Source organism: Anolis carolinensis, chromosome 2 (genome assembly GCF_035594765.1).
Source record: "Anolis carolinensis isolate JA03-04 chromosome 2, rAnoCar3.1.pri, whole genome shotgun sequence".
NCBI classification, from domain to species: Eukaryota; Metazoa; Chordata; class Lepidosauria; order Squamata; family Dactyloidae; genus Anolis; species Anolis carolinensis.
This window is the reverse complement of record NC_085842.1, coordinates 6,408,965-6,427,105: the sequence shown is the minus strand read 5'-3', so window position 1 is coordinate 6,427,105 and position 18,141 is coordinate 6,408,965. Positions and strand designations below refer to the sequence as shown.

The 18,141-nt window shown below is 41.3% G+C and overlaps 1 protein-coding gene across 1 annotated transcript; it reads right to left on the bottom strand.

Moving 5' to 3' along the window:
• Nucleotides 1-470: 470 nt before the first annotated feature.
• Nucleotides 471-18,141, bottom strand: psmb9 (proteasome 20S subunit beta 9). Its single transcript, XM_062969434.1, has 6 exons — nt 17,986-18,141; nt 12,001-12,068; nt 11,077-11,208; nt 2,886-3,015; nt 1,929-2,070; nt 471-646 (listed from the first exon to the last, which is right to left on the bottom strand). Exons 1-6 carry the CDS (start codon nt 18,019-18,021, stop codon nt 519-521), a joined length of 636 nt encoding a protein of 211 aa, XP_062825504.1. The 5' UTR covers nt 18,022-18,141; the 3' UTR covers nt 471-518.

Below are 18,141 nucleotides of genomic sequence, written 5' to 3'. Positions count from 1 at the left end.
CCAAAGCTGCTGTCTGGGGCAATTTTGCCAAGTTTTTGGCCTAGGAGGTTTTTATTACCTTCACTGGCCTGGACTCATAATAACTTTTGGCTACTTGATAAATATTGGCTACCATACACATAGGAGAAAGTCAGGGACTATTTCTAAACATATTAAGAAACCCACCTTGGACCTTAAAAAGATATATAAACATTCCTTGCTTAGTTTCTCCATATACATCACAACCTCTGAGGATGCCTGTTATAGATGTTGGCGAAACGTCAGGAGAGAATACTTCTGGAACATGGCCGTACAGCCTGGAAAACACACAACAACCCTGTGATTCCGGCCATGAAAGCCTTCGACAACATGGTCTCCCTTTTCCTTTTGGATCTTCACAAAGCATCTTGGTGACCATGGTGTTGCCGGAAGAGATTCCCCCCCAGAAGTGAGATCCCTTCTGCTCCAACGGACCACGCAGAGAGAGACAGTTCCATCACAGCAGCATTTATTGGATTAAAAATGGAAAGGAAACAAATTCATTCATCATAGAATTGGGGGATCTTGTCCCCCACAACTACTTCCTCCTTGGCGCCGTCTTTGGTGATGGTGACAAGGTAAATGACTCCCCCGCTGGACCCATCCCGAACCATGGCCAAGGCAATGGCTGGAAAGAGAAACAAGAAAGCCAAGTCAGACCCAGAAGTGTGGGATAATCTGAATTATGTCTATTTTGAAAAAGTCATGGATCTTGAAGACACGCACGCACTCACACAATATTTCTATCTGTTCATCCCAGGAGTACAAGTATTCCTAGCATGGAAATAACTTCTGTAATTTAAGTTTTAAAAATTGAATCCTTAATTCACATTTAACTTCATGGAATACTTAGAGATGCAGCCCCAGAAGTTATTTATTTATTTATTTATTTACAGTATTTATATTCCGCCCTTTTCACCCCGAAGGGGACTCAGGGAGGATTACAATGAACACATATATGGCAAACATTCAATGCCAATAGACAAACAACATTCAGTTTTAGACAGACACAGAGGCATTTTTTAACATCTTTCCAGCTTCACGATTTCCAGCCACAGGGGTAGCTGTTGCTTCACCGTCCATTGATGGCTGTTCTTCCTCATTCTTTTCCTCATGAGCAGTTTTATGGTGTTGTAGATTAGTTAAATTAGCCTCCCGCATAAAGCGTACCTAAATTTTCCCTACTTGACAGATGCAACTGTCTTTCGGGGCTGCTAGGTCAACAGCAAGCCGGGGCTATTTTTTTTTTTATGGTCGGAGGCTTAACCCGACCCGGGCTTCGAACTCATGACCTCTCGGTCAGTAGTGATTTATAGCAGCTGGTTACTAGCCAGCTGCGCCACAGCCCGGCCCCTGGATGTTGGACCTGGATGTTAATTTAGACTGTCCCACTATAGGATTTTTAAAAAAATGTTACATAATTTCCACCCTAAATAGGGGGGGGGGGAACTTGGGAGTTATCCCACCAAGTGATGAATTGTAACAGAATATTCATGCATTTCCTATCCAGGGCTTGTATAGACAGACTTATGAATGTCTACAAGTTACAGAATTCACAACTGGGGTATCACAAATTGGGATTTCAAGATTCCTGAACCAGTTCAGATTTACTCAAGAATCAGCATTGACTGTCCAGAATGGAAGCCACCGGGTTTCTTGACTTTGGGTATTTCCTTCTATATTGGACTAAGACTCTGGAAGACTATGGTTTGCATCCTTACTCAACCATGGAAATCCATTGGGTGACCCTGGACAAGTCACACACTTTCAACCTCAGAGGTAGGTGATGGTAAACCCCTGGAGCAGGTTCACTATTGGGTCCCATTAAGTCAAACTACTTGAAGGCAACCATTTGCTTCCCTTGCCTACAAACAATTGGCCAAAGCAGTTTCAGACCACAGGAAGCTTACCATTTTTGGTGAACTGCCGGCATTCCACCTGGTCCATCCCGGGTTTGTAGGCAGAGTCGACATAACCATAAATATAGGTGCTCCCTGATCCCCCAATGGCAAAGGGCTGCCGGGTGAGCATCCCTCCAAGTGTCCCGTAGACCTGATGGGAAGGGTCCAGAAAAGAAGGGGGATTATTCCTTAGGCATCTTCAAAGGCACAAAGCAATCTGAAAAGTAGAAGGCTAATGTGAAAGCTATAGTTAGAACCATGTTTTGCTTCACAACAAGCTTTCAATGGAGGTGTAATGAACACGTTCTCCGGCACCAGATGGATGGGGTCTGGTGTCATTATGGATCTTCTTCTTTATTCATGCAGTTGTTTCCGAGTCTTCGTGACCTCATGGACCAGTCCATGCCAGAGGATATTATGGTCAAATCTTAATAGCTTGGGTCCCAATCTGGGAGAAATATGGCATACAAATACAACCAATACATACATACATACATACATATATAAAGTGAATAGCTGGTATGGAAGGGAGACCAAAAATGGAATAGTGTTTTGAGAGTTGGACTAGGACTCTGGAGCCCAGGATTCAAATCCATGCTTGTCCACTTGCAACCCTGCTATTGATGCCTTCAAGTCATTTCCAATTTATGGTGACCATAAGGCATATCATGGGGTTTTCTGGCAAGAATAATTCCTTCCTTAGGTTCAGAGAGTGGGACTTGTCCAAGGCCACCAAGTGGGTTTCCATGGCAGAGATGGGATCTGAACCCTGATTTTCAGAGTCCTAGTCCAGGAATCAAACACCATCAGGCAGACCTAGTGCTACATAAATCTTATGTATCCATCTTCCATGGACACATTAGCCAGCCATATGGTCAGGAAGCAACCGCCATTGTGATTTCTCACAGTAAGTAAAATCTCTCCTTTATCAGAGATGTATTCCAATTTTTGATTCCCTGAACCTACCTGCCCCCCTCTCCTAGGGTCCCATCCAGCTACCATCAGGTGAGCCGAGAGCTCCTCCTTGTACTTGTAGCTGATATTTTTCACCAACGTGGCTGCAGCCAGGACCAACGGAGGCTCGTCCATGTTCAAGCTGCCAAGGAGACAAAAATGAAAAATGAAGAAAAAGAAATAAATAAAAATGCAAGTGTGGCTAGGCTCTGCAACAAAACGTTGCCAGGTGAGTTTGTTCTATTCCTGCTCCTCTGTATCTTCTGTTCCCTTTTCCACAATAGACATTCTCAGTCCTCTTATGCCGTCACACCCAGGCACCTTTTAAAGCTTTAAGATGTGCTTCTTCTTTTGTCCAGGTGAACTGTGGGGGCCTTACTTAGAAGCTCTGAAATCCCAGTAACCAAAGGCACTTCAAGCTTGAACAATCAAACAAAATTTTATTTTCACAAAGTCCATGGCAGACTTGGCACATGTAGCTAAGGTTGCAAATCTGAACAGTCAACTTATAAAACCTTGCAGATGTTCCTTTCTTGCTTTTCCCCTTTAGCTGCTGGTTTACTTCCTCCAAAGGTGAAGAGATCCTGAGATCCTCTTTACCCTAGCCCTGAGCTATCAGAAAGAGCAGGTCTATAACTATCTAAGCTCCAAGCTAGTTTTTGAGGCGAAGTAGGTAGAACTTCCTCCAGTGGCAGAGAAATCCTGAGATATTCTCTGCCCCAGTGCTAAGCTACTAATTTTAGAAAGAGCAGGTCTTTCCCTATTTATGCTCAGCACTGGTTTTAAAGGTAGGTCAATACTTAGATGGCTTTGTCAGAGTTGGCCTGGCTTTGCCACACAAGCAGATTTAAGTTGTTTCTTTTTCAGTCTAGGCAGGCAAGAGACTTCTCAAAATGGAGCCTTCTTACCCCAGAAAAAGGGGCGGTCTCCAGAACAAAAAGATACATTTGCAAGCCTACAGCAGCAAAGACTTTGCTGAGCTGGCTACAAACTCTGTTAATGGCTAAACTATCAGGTTGTCTCAGAATCTGCAACAGCCCTGGAAGAAATGCAAACAGGTACTATTCCTGCAACTATGGGCAACCTGTAAAATCAAAACCCTGGGAGACGGAACACCTCTGTTAGGGGAATATTCTCATAACCCACAACATTTTGCATGTGAAACCCAGGGCAATTATGGCCTAGCAACAACACAGTGCAGTCAAGATGGCAAATGGGAATAATGAGGAGAAACATACAAGTCAGGGGAAACTACAGCAGTTTGCTTTTGCCTGAGTCTCCAAAGACGACTAGATTGTTTTGCTTTGCTTTGTTAATTGAATACAAGCTACTATAACACTTTGAGTTCAGTCTCCAGCAATGGAAATAAGACAAGAACAAAGGAGGAATGCGGAAGAGAGAAACCAGGACATAAAAATGAGATGTCAGAGGATTAATAAGAACTATCCATTCTTAATCGGAACTGTTGGAGGGTATGTATCCCTCTTCGAGGAACATTAAGAGATTGGGGTGAACCACAAATAATTAATCTCAAAGCTTTGGGTCTCTCAATTGATTTCTACAAGATTCTCTCACTTGTCTTCCTGGGAAGATTTAAAAACAGCTCAGAGATCAAGGAGCTGGACAGTTATCTCTAGATCCTTTCTATATATTTCCATCTCTGCTTCCAGTCTCCATTTCCTGCCAGCCGTTCTGTCTTATTCCCCATCTACTTTATTTCCAGGATTCTCCGCCTTCTCTTCTCTTTTCCTCTTTTGATTGTTTCTTCCCATCACAATTCCATGAGTGTTGGACAACATACTAAACCTCCCAAGTTCTCTCCCATTCACTTGATTACTTATGCAAAATTTGGGATTACTCCAGATTGGCTGGTTCCTCTCTCTTTTGCCCAGCGGTTGCCATTTTAACAGCATAAGGAAAGGCTTTCAAATGAATTATTTTGATATAAATTGGAGGAGATATCCCTGAATTCTGTTTCAAAATGCATAGCTGGCATGAGACATGGAACTAGGTGAAGGCTGGACTCTCTCATGAAGAAGAATTCAGCCGAAACCCTAAAGAAGAGTGGTAAACTTTTCCTACTTAGGTGGGCATGCATGCATTTTGTACTCCAGGAGGAGTGCTTCAGTGAAATGGGTATAACGGTTATCATTGTCACAACAATGCCACTATGAAGATCAACTCATTCAGAGCAATTAAACAAGAACAACATACTGTGCCCCAAGATTCCCAGCCAAAAAAATGTGAGAGTTTCCCAACCAAAGTTGAAGCCACTGCCTTGACTGTTTGCCAGGATAAAGACTGAGTATCTGGCAGCCCTCCTTAGTTGCAGTGCAGCAGAAATGCCCTGTCCCCAAAACCACAACAATTATGACCCTATGACACATTTTGTTGCTTTTGTTGTCACTTATGGCAATCCTAAGGTCCCTTCGACACAGCTGAATAAAGTTCCACATTTCCTGATTTGAACTGGAATATATGGCAGTGTGTACTCAGATAACCCAGTTCAAAACAGATATTGTGGGATTATCTGCCTTGATATTCTGGGTTACATGGCTGTATGGAAGGGCCCCAAGTCAAACTTATCACAGTGTTTTCTGGGACTGGGAGTCTTGTCACTTGCTCCAGATCACCCAGTGGGTTTCATGGCCAAGTAGAGATCATCACCACCATCACCATCACCATCACCATCACCATCATCACCATCACCATCATCACCATCACCATCATCACCATCACCATCACCATCATCACCATCACCATCATCATCACCATCACCATCATCATCATCACCACCATCATCATCACCATCATCACCTCCATCACCACCATCACCATCACCATCATCATCACCATCACCACCATCACCACCACCATCATCATCATCACCATTACCATCAACATCATCACCATCACCATCATCACCATCACCACCATCACCATCACCATCACCATCATCACCATCACCATCACCATCATCATCAAGAGGTTGCTGTGAGGTTTTTTTATTGTAAGGCCATGTTCCAGAAGCATTCTCTCTTCATGTTTCACCTACATCTGTGGCTGGCATCTTCAGAGGTTCTGTTGACAGTGAGGCAAGTGGAGTGTATAATAATGTCCAGGGTGGGAGAATGAACCCTTGTCTGTTTAAAGTAAGCGTGGATGTTGCAGTTAGCAAGTCTGAATTAGCATTTGAGTAGCCACAAAGTTTGCAAAGTCAATCAGTAAGGGTGTCTGCATAGAGGTAGCTATAGATACCCTCACTGATTGACCTTGCAGACTTCATGGCTACTCAAATGCTAATTCAAGCTTACTAATCACAACATTCACACTTTCTTTAAACAGACACGGATTCTTTCTCCCGCGCTGGACATTATTCCACGGGTATATATCTATATATTTATATACATACTCCACTTGCCTCACTTCCAACAGATCTCTTAAGATGCCAGCCACAGGTGCAGGCGAAACAGCAGGAGAGAATGCTACTGGAACATGGCCATACAGCCTGAAAACTCACAACCAAGTGATTCTGGTATGAAAGCTTCTGACAATTATTATTATTATTATTATTATTATTATTATTATTATTATTATTATTGACACAAAGACATAGTATGACACAGCAAACGAGATCTATATGCTGGATTTCGTATCACAGAATCACAAGTTGAATACTTCCCAAGCATTTAGGACTGTGTGGTGTATTATTATTATTATTATTATTATTATTATTATTATTATTATGATGTTCATATACACCCTGTTTTTCCTCTTCACAAAGAAGACTAATGAACATAGTAGTCCAACATAAGCTATGCTGGCAAGGAGTAAGTTTTACTGAACTAAATCAGGACTTCTATATATGAGCAGACACATAATAATGGAGAAAATGTGTCCAACAAGCAGTGCAGCTTAAAAACAGCAGAGTTGAGAGAAGCCGGAAATTGCCAAAATGAAATGTTGCTAACTGAGCTCATTTCAGGAAACACTCTGCTCTCTGTTATGCCCGCTGGTGCCAAAGGGCTGTCTAAGTTGCAGATCTGGGGAATTCCCACTTCCAGTGCCAAACACGGGCCACGTGTGTCTTTCATCAAACACTTTAATCAGGCCAAAGACAATAACTGCCAATCTCGTCTGGCACTGCCTTTTCTGGGAAATCAGGCCATGGAAGAGAAGCGCCTCTTCCCGTTTGGGCCACCAGGGGCGCTGTTTCACCAGAAAAAGATTTCTCCTGCAAACAAATAAAGTTTTCCCTTCACTATTTGCAACAGCAATTGGAACTATAACTTCCCTCTTTATTTGTGGTCTCTGTGGGAGAGTTGCAGAAACAGGACTGTCAGCTGTCATCTCGGATGGGGAAAAAAACATGACTTGGCTTCCTAGCTTGAAACCTTTCCAGGTATCTTTGATACAAAGACAAATCTGAGTATCTATTTTGTAACTGGGTTGCTGTGAGTTTTTCAAGCTGTATGGCCATGTTCCAGTAGCATTCTTTCATGATGTTTCACCTGCATCTGTTGCAAGCATCCTCAGAGGTTTGTGCAGAGGTTTGTTGGAAATGAGGCAAGCAGAGTGTATGTATGGGCCCGGGCTGTCGTGCAGGCGGGAGAGCAAGCCAGTTGCAATTAACTCCAATGAATCACTCTGACCAGGAGGTCATGAGTTCGAGGCCGCTCGGAGCCTATGCTTGTTTGTCTTTGTTCTATGTTAAAAGGCATTGAATGTTTGCCTATATGTGTAATGTGATCCACCCTGAGTCCCCTTTGGGGTGAGAAGGGCGGAATATAAATGCTGTAAATAAATAAATAAATAAGTAAATAAATAATCTGTGGAATTACCGTATATACTCGAGTATATGCCGAGACACCTAATTTTATCACAAAAAACTGGGATAACTTATTGACTAGAGTATAAGCCGAGGGTGGGAAATGCAGCAGTTACGGGTAAATTTCAAAATAAAAATAGATACCAATAAAATTTCGTTAATCGAGGCATCAGTAGGTTAAATGTTTTTGAATATTTACCGTATTTCAAAGAAAAGCAATAAACTAGCTCTACAAGTGGAAAAGTAGGAGCAACAAAAGCAATATGTTATCAACAATAACCTAATAATAATAATAATAATAATAATAATAATAATAATAATAACAATAAAAACTTCATTTCAATCCTACCCTATCTCCCCATGGGGACTCAGGCTGGTTTCCAACATAGTAACAGGCAGACATTAATGCTTATAAAACAATGCAGAGCTAGATATAGATCTATAATTATAGATACTAATTTCACATATGCATTTCCCCCTGAAACATTTGCAAATCCCTCTGTGTGTGTGTGTGTGTGTGCATTTCCCCTACAATATTTGCAAGCCCTATATATAGTCATATCGATCTAGACATGTCTATATATGTGTGTTCATTTCCCTCCTGTAATATTTGCAAGCCCTGTATATAGGTAGGTAAGAATATATTCATATCTATCCAGACATCTCTCTTTATATAGATATTTGCAGACACTTGCAAATGTACGAGGGTAAATTCATATATAAAAATAATTTATATGTATGGCTACAGGTACATGGATCTATATGTATAAAGGATTTGCAAAGACCTGCAAACATATGAGGGGAAATTCATATATAAAATTAATGTATATAGATAGATACACATATAAAAGTACATAGAGATTGCAAAGGATTGCAAGGGGTTAATGCCTGTATATCTGTAGGAGAGTTTAACAAATATTTCAGGGGAAAATGCTTTCATAAGATTAATGAATATATATTTTTCTTCTTCCTGACTTGCAAGGATGTCTCTCTTTTCAAAACATTCCCTTGATTAAGAGCGAGGGAGACTTTGCAAAAGTAAACACACTGATAAGGGAGGAGAAGAGAGAAATAGATCACATATTGCAAGCAATAGCCTGCAGGCTCCATTGCTGGCCTTGACCTTGACCCGATTATAAGCCGGGGGAGGCTTTTTCAGCTCATAAATAAAGGCTGAAAAACTCAGCTTACTTCAAGTATATACGGTATTTTATCATTCATGTTTCCTAACATATATTTTAGAATGTTGCACCTTAGGACTTCATCCCACAAGGGGAGAGATTTGTCTTCTTTCCATGGCATTTAATAGGATTCTGTCTTTTCTTTAAAAGACAGAATCCTATTAAATGCCATGCAAAGAAGACAAATTTACTTATCCCCATCAAACAGGATTGCCTCCTTCCACTTCTACCTCAATCATCCACTTAAAGTAGACACAGGGCATCATTCTTACAATACCATTTTTATGGGGTCCTTTCCCTCTCAAGCCCCTTTTTCTCCAGAGGAGACAAGCACCCCTTTAAAAACATTTCTACCAATGGGATCCATGCTGTCTTTAAACCACCAATGCTCAGAAAAATCATGGAGGGGCACTTCATAAAACGGAGTGTTACGGAGAAACCCACCACTTCCTATCCCACAGACTGATACTTGTTTTTCGGTGATTCTACCCGTATTTGATGGAGTGGACTCAATGTGTGTCTGTCTTAGAAATCCTCCCGTTTCTACGTGCTGCAGAGCCAGAGTCCCACAACAACCACCAGAAGTAGTCTAGCGTCGTTTGATGGGCTCCATGGGAGTCCCTCTTTGAACAGTCTTCTAAACGTGTAGAAACAGCGGAGGAAAACCGTCTGATGAAGTCCTTAATTTAGACTTTTAGCTGGCTCTTAACCTCAATGCCTCCACTGACAACCAATGGTCTGTCCTGAAAAATTCAGGACTAGGCTGCAAAATTGTTCCACATCGGAAGAACGGACTTGTGTCTTTAAGAGTTCTATAGGAGGAGAATAATAATAATAATAATAATAATAATAATAATAATAATAATAATAATAACTTTATTTTTATATCCCGCCCCATCTCCCCGAAGGGACTCGGAGTGGCTTACATGGGGCCATGCCCGACAACAATACAATAACAGCAATAAAACAATAAAACAAAATCGGCAATAAAACAATGTCAGTTAGGGAGAATGGATCAGTTAGGGAAAAAATGTCTTCATCCCACAATGATTTAAGATGGAGGAGCTGAATTATCTTTTCATGGGTGATGCTTGGTTGTTGTGTGCCTTCATGTTATTTCCTATCTGAGGCTGAGAGTATGTGACTGTCCCAAGGTCACTCAGATCATCTTAAAATCATATAATCATAGAGTTGGGAAAGACCTCATGGGCCATCCAGTCCAACCCCCTGCCAAGAAGCAGGAAAATTTGGTTGGGAATCTTGCCTACTAACAGAATGTAGTTACTACATGCATTTTTATATCACCTTCTTCCTCTTTTTTGTTCTCGATCTACCTGCTCTCTTACACACCTGTCAATACAGGCTCTTGTCATGAAAAGCTCATGCCACAAAAAGTGTGCTCTCCTTTTGTGGTGCCACAAAAGCTGTGGATGTTTCCATTACAACATGGCTATTCCCTCTACCCTGTTTCCCCTAAAATAAGACATCCCCAGAAAATAAGACCTAGTAGAGGTTTTACTGAATTACTAAATATAAGGCCTTCCCCGAAAGTAAGACCTAGCAAAGTTTTTGTTTGGAAGCATGCCCGCCAAACAGAACACCAGAGCATCCAGGATTGGTAAATGTACCTACCATAGAGTGTTGTACATGGAAATATTGGTAGTAACAAGAAATTCTTGATAGGATTCACAGTTTGTCTGGTTATGCTGGTTTGTGATGACAACTACTGTACAGTATATAATAAATGTTCATTTTTTTGTTCAACAATAAATGTGAATTCTTCTTCAAGGAAAAATAAGACATCCCCTGAAAATAAGACCTAGCGCATCTTTGGGAGCAAAAATCAATATAAGACAGGGTTGTTGTATGTCTTTCGGGCTGTGTGGCCATGTTCCAGAAGTATTCTCTCCTGACGTTTCGCCCACATCTATGGCAGGCATAGATGTGCCAACCTTTGAGGATGCCTGCCATAGATGTGGGCGAAACGTCAGGAGAGAATGCTTCTGGAACATGGCCACACAGCCCGAAAGACATACAACAACCCTGTGATCCCGGCCATGAAAGCCTTCGACAACACAATATAAGACACTGTCTTATTTTGGGGGAAACAAGGTAGCACGTAGCTTACAGGATGGTGGTGGTCACAGTCAGAGTCTGGCCACATTCAACTGATTTACTCCCTTTCCTTCCTCACCTGTGGAGCTCCAATTGGTAGTTTACTGTGTCTGCAATAGCTTGGGCATCAGCCGCTGACCCCGAGAGCGCGCAGTAAATCCGGTCATGGAGGGGCTCTAGCTTGTTGAAGACCCGATTCACCACGGCCTCCCTGGAGAAAGGACGGCAGGAATTTGTAAATTCCACTTTGACCCAAAGTGAAAGAGAGAAAGTGTGGCAGGACAACAGGATCAACACCTAGTAGCCCCTGACCTAATTCAGAAGGTCCATCCCAAGAAAGACATTTATGCCTTTCAGTCAACCATCATATACCACACAATAATTCATTACATCATTCATTGGACTCATACTTTAACAGGGAATAAAAGTGGTCTTTACGTGAAGCTGAAAGGACCATAATGGTGGGTCTCTCCGAAGATAGTACCATTTCAAAACTGTGGGGCCACCACTGAAAATGCCCTGTTCTTGCCACTAACCTTCTTTCATTTCCAAAGCACACAGGGAACAGAATTCCTGAGAATGGTTTGGGTAGGACTATTCTCATGAGCAAATGTTCAGGCAATCTGGTTCCACAACATATCATTGTTTTGTGCCTTCAAGTTATTTCTGACTTATGTTGATCCTAAGGTAAGCCTTTCATGGGGTTTTCTTGGTAAGGTTTGTTCAGAGATGGGCTGACCTTGCCTTCTTCTGAGCTGAGAGAGTATGGTTTTCCAAGGCCTCCCAGTGAGTTTCCAGGCCAAGTAGGGAATTGAATCCTGGTCTCCAGAGACCTCACCAAACCACCACTATGGCTCTGGTAGAGAGTCCTTACAAATACTTTTCCCACTGTGATTCTTCCACCAGGGATGAAAGAGTGACCAAATATGTGACATCCCAACTGACTGCTTGTATATGTATACATGTGCATGAAAGCATGGAAAAATTCACACAAAGTCCTTACCCTGCAGAGACTCGGGAGTCGGAGCCCACCACAACGCCTCCGTCAAACTCCACAGCCATTATGGTTGTCTGGAGGAGGAAAGGAATTGGAGGAAGCTCTTGGTTAGTGACGGAGGAGGCGAACTGTCCTTGTAGGGTAAATAGTCTACATATATATATATATGACATCTGGTTCTGAACACATCCTAACAAATTCCTACACATATGTTGGTCCCTGCTTATTTTCTAAAAGGTGTGTATAATCAATGGCCCTCCAGATGCTATAACTTACATTATGTCTGACCAGGTGTTTCTATGGCAGAAGAAAGTGGAAAAGATATGAGATTCTAAGGTGCTAATCAATTTTCAGATACTCTCACTGATTGACTGTGAACCTTCATGGCTACTCATGATATTCAAGCTTGCTAATGGCAACATTCATGCTTCAAACAGACAAGGGCTCTTTCTCCCACTTTGGACATTCCACTGGTATATATACACTCCACTTGCTTCACTGCCAATGGAACCTCCAAAGATGCCATCCAAAGATGCCATCCACAGGTGAAACGTCAGGAGAGAATGCAGTTGGAAAATGGCCATACAGCCCAAAGAACTCGCAGCAACATGACTTTCAGGGAATTTGCGGTAGAGTTAAACATAATGGATTATTACCAACAATAATCCCCTTCTGCCCAAATTAAGGTGCTGAACTATTTTTAAAGCACCTGATGGACACCTGTCCTTTTGAGAAGACATTTGTGGCAACTCCATTTTTGGAATGGAAAATAAATTCTTAGGCTGACCTAGAAGGAACCAATATTTTGAATTTGGTTCCTGTTGGAGGATTCTAGTGAGAAATGTGGTAGATTCTACCAAGCGTACTTCCTCTGAATAATGGGAGCTGTAGTGGTCAGGGCTGATAGTGGTTGTGCTCTAATACAAAGATTCATACAAAGATACCTCCAAGATTCATGTGGCACTACTCAGAAGAAACTTTTAAAGAGAGATATGTAAGTTTTGTTGTTCTTTGCTGCTAAGTCAGCTTTGCCTTATGGCAGCAGAGATTTCCAAGAGACCTTCTTCTTGATAAGCTATGTCTTGCAAACTCTGTTGCTGTTGCTTCCTTAACTAAAGCAACCTCCCTTGTTTTCTGTTTTCCCAGCTTATCAAGCATTATTGTCTTTTCCAGTGAGACATGTCAAGGCATGATATGCCCAAAGAAGAAGAGTCTCACTTCAATCATTTTGGCTTTCAGGGAGAGTTCGAGCTTTGTTGGCTCCGGGATGCATGCATTTGTATGACGGACCGTAGCGGCCACAGTACTCTACCCTGGACTCACATTTCAAATGGGTTCATGTTTGGCATCATCAGCTTTTTTTCTGTCCAACTTTCACATCCCTACACAAACACAAGAGGTACAATGGCATTCTTGGCCTAGAGACATTGGTGAAGCCTCGTTGAGCTGGAGATTTGCATCCCAAAAATGGACAATGTGCACATCATCTTCTTCTTGGACTTGACTCACCCATACTTATGGACAGACAATGCATTCTTCCAACTCAACTCTGCCAAAGGAGCCGATTTCCCCCCTTAAAGACTGTAGCACTAGGAGAGATCCTTCCTTGTGACTGAACTTTGGACTTTCTGTGCAGAAAGTAGGTACTTTTCCACCGAGCGTTGGCTCCTTCCCAACTGAATTGAGTTCCTCAACCATGAAAAAACGCTCCGTCAAACATATCACAGGGGTGTAGTATGCAAGAGATGAGAGGCCCATTCCATTTATATAATGTAATAATAATAATAATAATAATAATAATAATAATAATAATAATAATAATACTTTATTTATACCCCGCCACCATCTCCCCATGGGGACTTGGGGTGGCTCACATGGGGCAAGGCCCAACTAGCACAATTTACAAAAACAACAGCATAAGTACATTAAACAATATACAAAAAATAGTAAAATATTTGCAATTTCATCCCCAGGACACTAGACAGGGTTTGAAGGACCAAGGATTATGTTTAAACAATTCGGGGTGCATCTACATTGTCTAACTAATTTATTTATTTATTACAACATTTGTATCCCGCCCTTCTCACCCAACAGGGGACTTAGGGCGGCTTACAATAAAACACACATATATAAAAATATAAAATACAATACAAACCAATTAAAATTAATTAACTAAATTAATTACTAATGCATTTTGGGAGCACTTTGAACTGCCACGTTTCAATGCTTTGGACTCATGGGAGATAGGAAGCAACACTGGCTGAAATGCCAATGTGACGGGCTGGGTTCATTGTTAACTTAAGATAGATCACTACAGCTGTTTGAAGCATTAAATCTCCAAAAAAATAAAAAGGGGAAGCAAGTAATTACAAGAAAACTCCCACAGATATTTCTTTGTTGAAACTGCTTAGTTCCTTCACCCTCACTGATAGAATAGCTTATGCAAATGGAATGCATTGGGTTGTTTTTTTTAAGAATCAAAATATAAATTTTTCCTAGTTCTACTATAGCTATTTTGGTGTTACAATCTTAATTGTGTTACAATGATCTTTAAGGTTTTATCTGATCACAGAACTCATTGGAAGTTCTGATACAAGGTGAGAATAATTAAAATTAATATTGAATTACTGAATAAGTAAAATAAATAAATTGACTATCTGGCTGGGGAAAGTCAGAAATGACTTGTCTTAAAAATAGCCTCTATTTGACAGAGAAGGAGGCTAAAGACCTTGTGAAACAACAACCCCCAGGATTCCATAGTGTTAAGTCATGGCAGTTAAAATACATTATCTCTGCAGTGTAGATGAACTCATAATACATTTTGTCTCTAGTTGCAAGATTTAATTTACTCTTAATATTAACTGTATGTCTATTCAAATGTAAAAATGCTGAGTATGTTGGTAACATAATACAAATTCCTACAGCTCTTTGAATTTTTTAAATATTAAAAAACAGCCTCTATAGACATAGAGAACGGGAAGCAGAGGAAGGTATGCCTTGGATCAACATTTTAAAAATGTCTCCATCACTGCTAGAAAAAAGTTATACAATTCTTTATGATTAAAAATTATTTCTTAAAAAAAAAATATTTTTTTTCAGGCCTTGGAAACCAGATTTTTATTTTATTTTTTGGATACAGATTGCCGGTTGTTTGGAACAGTGCCAAATCCAAGTCCAAGGAACGTGGTTTTTCCATTTGCTCTCATCTCTTCCGATTGATCTACAGCAGCATTTCTCAACATGAGGGTTTAGAGGGGTCACCAAAGACCATCAGAAAACACAGCTAGTAACCAGCTGCTATAAATCACTACTGACCAAGAGGTCATGAGTTCGAAACCCGGGTCGGGTTAAGCCTCTGACCATAAAAAAAAAATAGTTCCGGCTTGCTGTTGACCTAGCAGCCCCGAAAGACAGTTGCATCTGTCAAGTAGGGAAAATTTAGGTATGCTTTATGTGGGAGGCTAATTTAACTAGTCTACAACACCATAAAACTGCTCACGAGGAAAAGAATGAGGAAGAACAGCCACCAATGGACTGTGAAGCAACAGCTCTCCCTGTGGCCGGAATCGTGAAGCTGGAAAGATGTTAAAAATGCCTCTGTGTCTGTCTAAAACTGAATGTTGTTTGTCTGTTGGCATTGAATGTTTGCCATATATGTGTTCATTGTGATCCGCCCTGAGTCCCCTTCGGGGTGAGAAGGGCGGAATATAAATACTGTAAATAAATAAATAAATAAATAAAATAGCCCAAATCCCTCCAGTATTTTCTGTTGGCCATGGAGTTTCTGTATTTAAAGTTTGGCCCAATTCTATCATTGGTGAGGTTCAAGAGGCTCTTTGATTGTAGGTGAACTAAAAATCCCAACAACTAAAACTCTAAAACGTCAAGGCCTGTTTTCTCCAAACTCTGCCAGTGTTCAAATTTGGGCATATTGAGTATTCGTGCCAAGTTTGATCCAGATCCATCATTGTTTGGAATCCACAGTGCTCTCTGGATGTAGGTGAACTACAACTCCCAAAACTCGAGGTCAATACCCACCAAATCCTTCCACTATTTTCTGTTGGTCATGGGAGTTCTGTGTGCCAGGTTGGGTTCAATTCCATCATTGGTGGAGTTCAGAATGCTCTTTGATTGTAGGTGAACTATAAATCTCAGCAACTACAACTCCCAAATGATAAAATCAATCCCCCCCCCCCAACCCCACCAGTATTCAAATTTGGGTGTATTGGGTGTTTGTGCCAAGTTTGGTCCAGTGAATGAAAATACATCCTGCATATCAGATATTTACATTATGATTCATAACGGTAGCAAAATTACAGTTAGGAAGTAGCAACAAAAATAATATTATGGTTGGGGGTCACCACAACATGAGGGGCCGCGGCATGAGGAAGGTTGAGAACCACTGGTCTGAAGCCTGAAAGAAGCCTGAGTGAGGAGTTCAGAAGTTGTTGGCCAGCAAATCCCATCATTCCTGACCACTGGCCACACTAACAGGGCCTGCCTATGGTATGGAGTCCAACAACTGCTCCCTTCCTTTGTCTTATGGAAGTCTGGCCTAGCAGACAGAGGATTGGCAACGTGGCAGCCATGCGGATCCAGCCCCACTTTGTGTGAACTTCCACCTAGAAATGGGCAGGGCCAGCTCCATGCCTCAGTTTCTCCTCCGCAAAATGGGGGGGGGGGGGGGAAGCAGGGATTTGCATTACACCAAAGAATGCAGTACACGTTGTACCGTAATTATTATTATTATATTACTTTTTCTCTCCAAAAAAAGAGACTCAAGGCAGCTTACGGTAAAATCGAAACAATATATTGTTTACATGAAAAACATGTAAACATTAAAACAGAATTAAATTTACAGTCAAGTTAATACTGCTTATATTTAATCCTGCTTTAATGTTTGTATATCTGTATATTTTAAATTGTGTGCTGATGCTTTTATGTCAAGCCACCTTGAATCTCCGTCGGGAGAGATAAAGTGGGATATTATAATATAATAATAATAATAATAATAATAATAATAATAATAATAATAATGGGTTGTTGTGTGTTTTCTGGGTTGTATGGCCATGTTCAAGAAGTATTCTCTCCTGGCATTTCACCCACATCTATGGCAGGCATCCTCAGAGGTTGTGAAGTATAGATGTGCCTGCCATAGATGTGGGCAAAACACACAACAACCCTGTGATCCCGGCCATGAAAGCCTTTGACAACACAATAATAATAATAATAATAATAATAATAATAATAATAATAATAATAATATATGAAATCCAGCATATCTATCTTGTTTGCTGTGTCATAAATAATAATAATAATAATAATAATAATAATAATAATAATAATAATAATAACAGCAGCTTGTCATTGGAGGGGTGGATGTGTCTCCAGGTGTTTATGCCTCACTTCATTTAGATCCTGCCTTTTCCCCAATGATCTTCATGGGCATGCACAACAACCCTGCAAAGTTGGCCTGTCAGTGGCCCATTGGGCGAGCTTCCAGATTGAGTGTGCATCTACACTGGGGAATTAATGCAGTTTGATACCACTTGCATGGCCATGGCTCATTGCAATGGGATCGTGCAAGTTTTGCAATGTCTTGCAGCTCTTCTGCCAAAGAGTGCTGGTCCCTGCCAACTACACCCAACTACATCTCCCATGCTTTCCATAGCCCTGAGCCTTGGCAGCTCAAGGAGTGTCAATATGTATTAATTCTCAAGTATACAGAAGCTCTCTCTGTGCCAAGAAGACCTTTCCCTTCCTGCAGCTGCAAAGCCCAAGATGAAAGTGCTGGATTGGGAGCATTAAATTCCTTCACTGCCTTGCAATCTGCCACAAAATATGGCTTACTTAATTCGCCCTGGGACCACTCACTTATTCGCCTCTCCAAACTTGAGCACCAGTTTGCAAGGCTCAGTCTCCATCTCCTTGCAAAGTTGGGCTTCAGTCCCAACCATCACCCCCAAAATCATCCCTGCCCCTCTCACTCACCCCCAGGCTGATCTTCGGAAGCCCATTGCGGTCCATAGCGGAGCCCTCTTTCCTCTTGGAAACGGATTGACGAGGTCCTTCCTTGAATGGGAAGCGAAGCGACAGAGTGAGAACGAAAGCGAGAGTAAAGAAGCAAGTAGTACCGCTGTTGGCCAC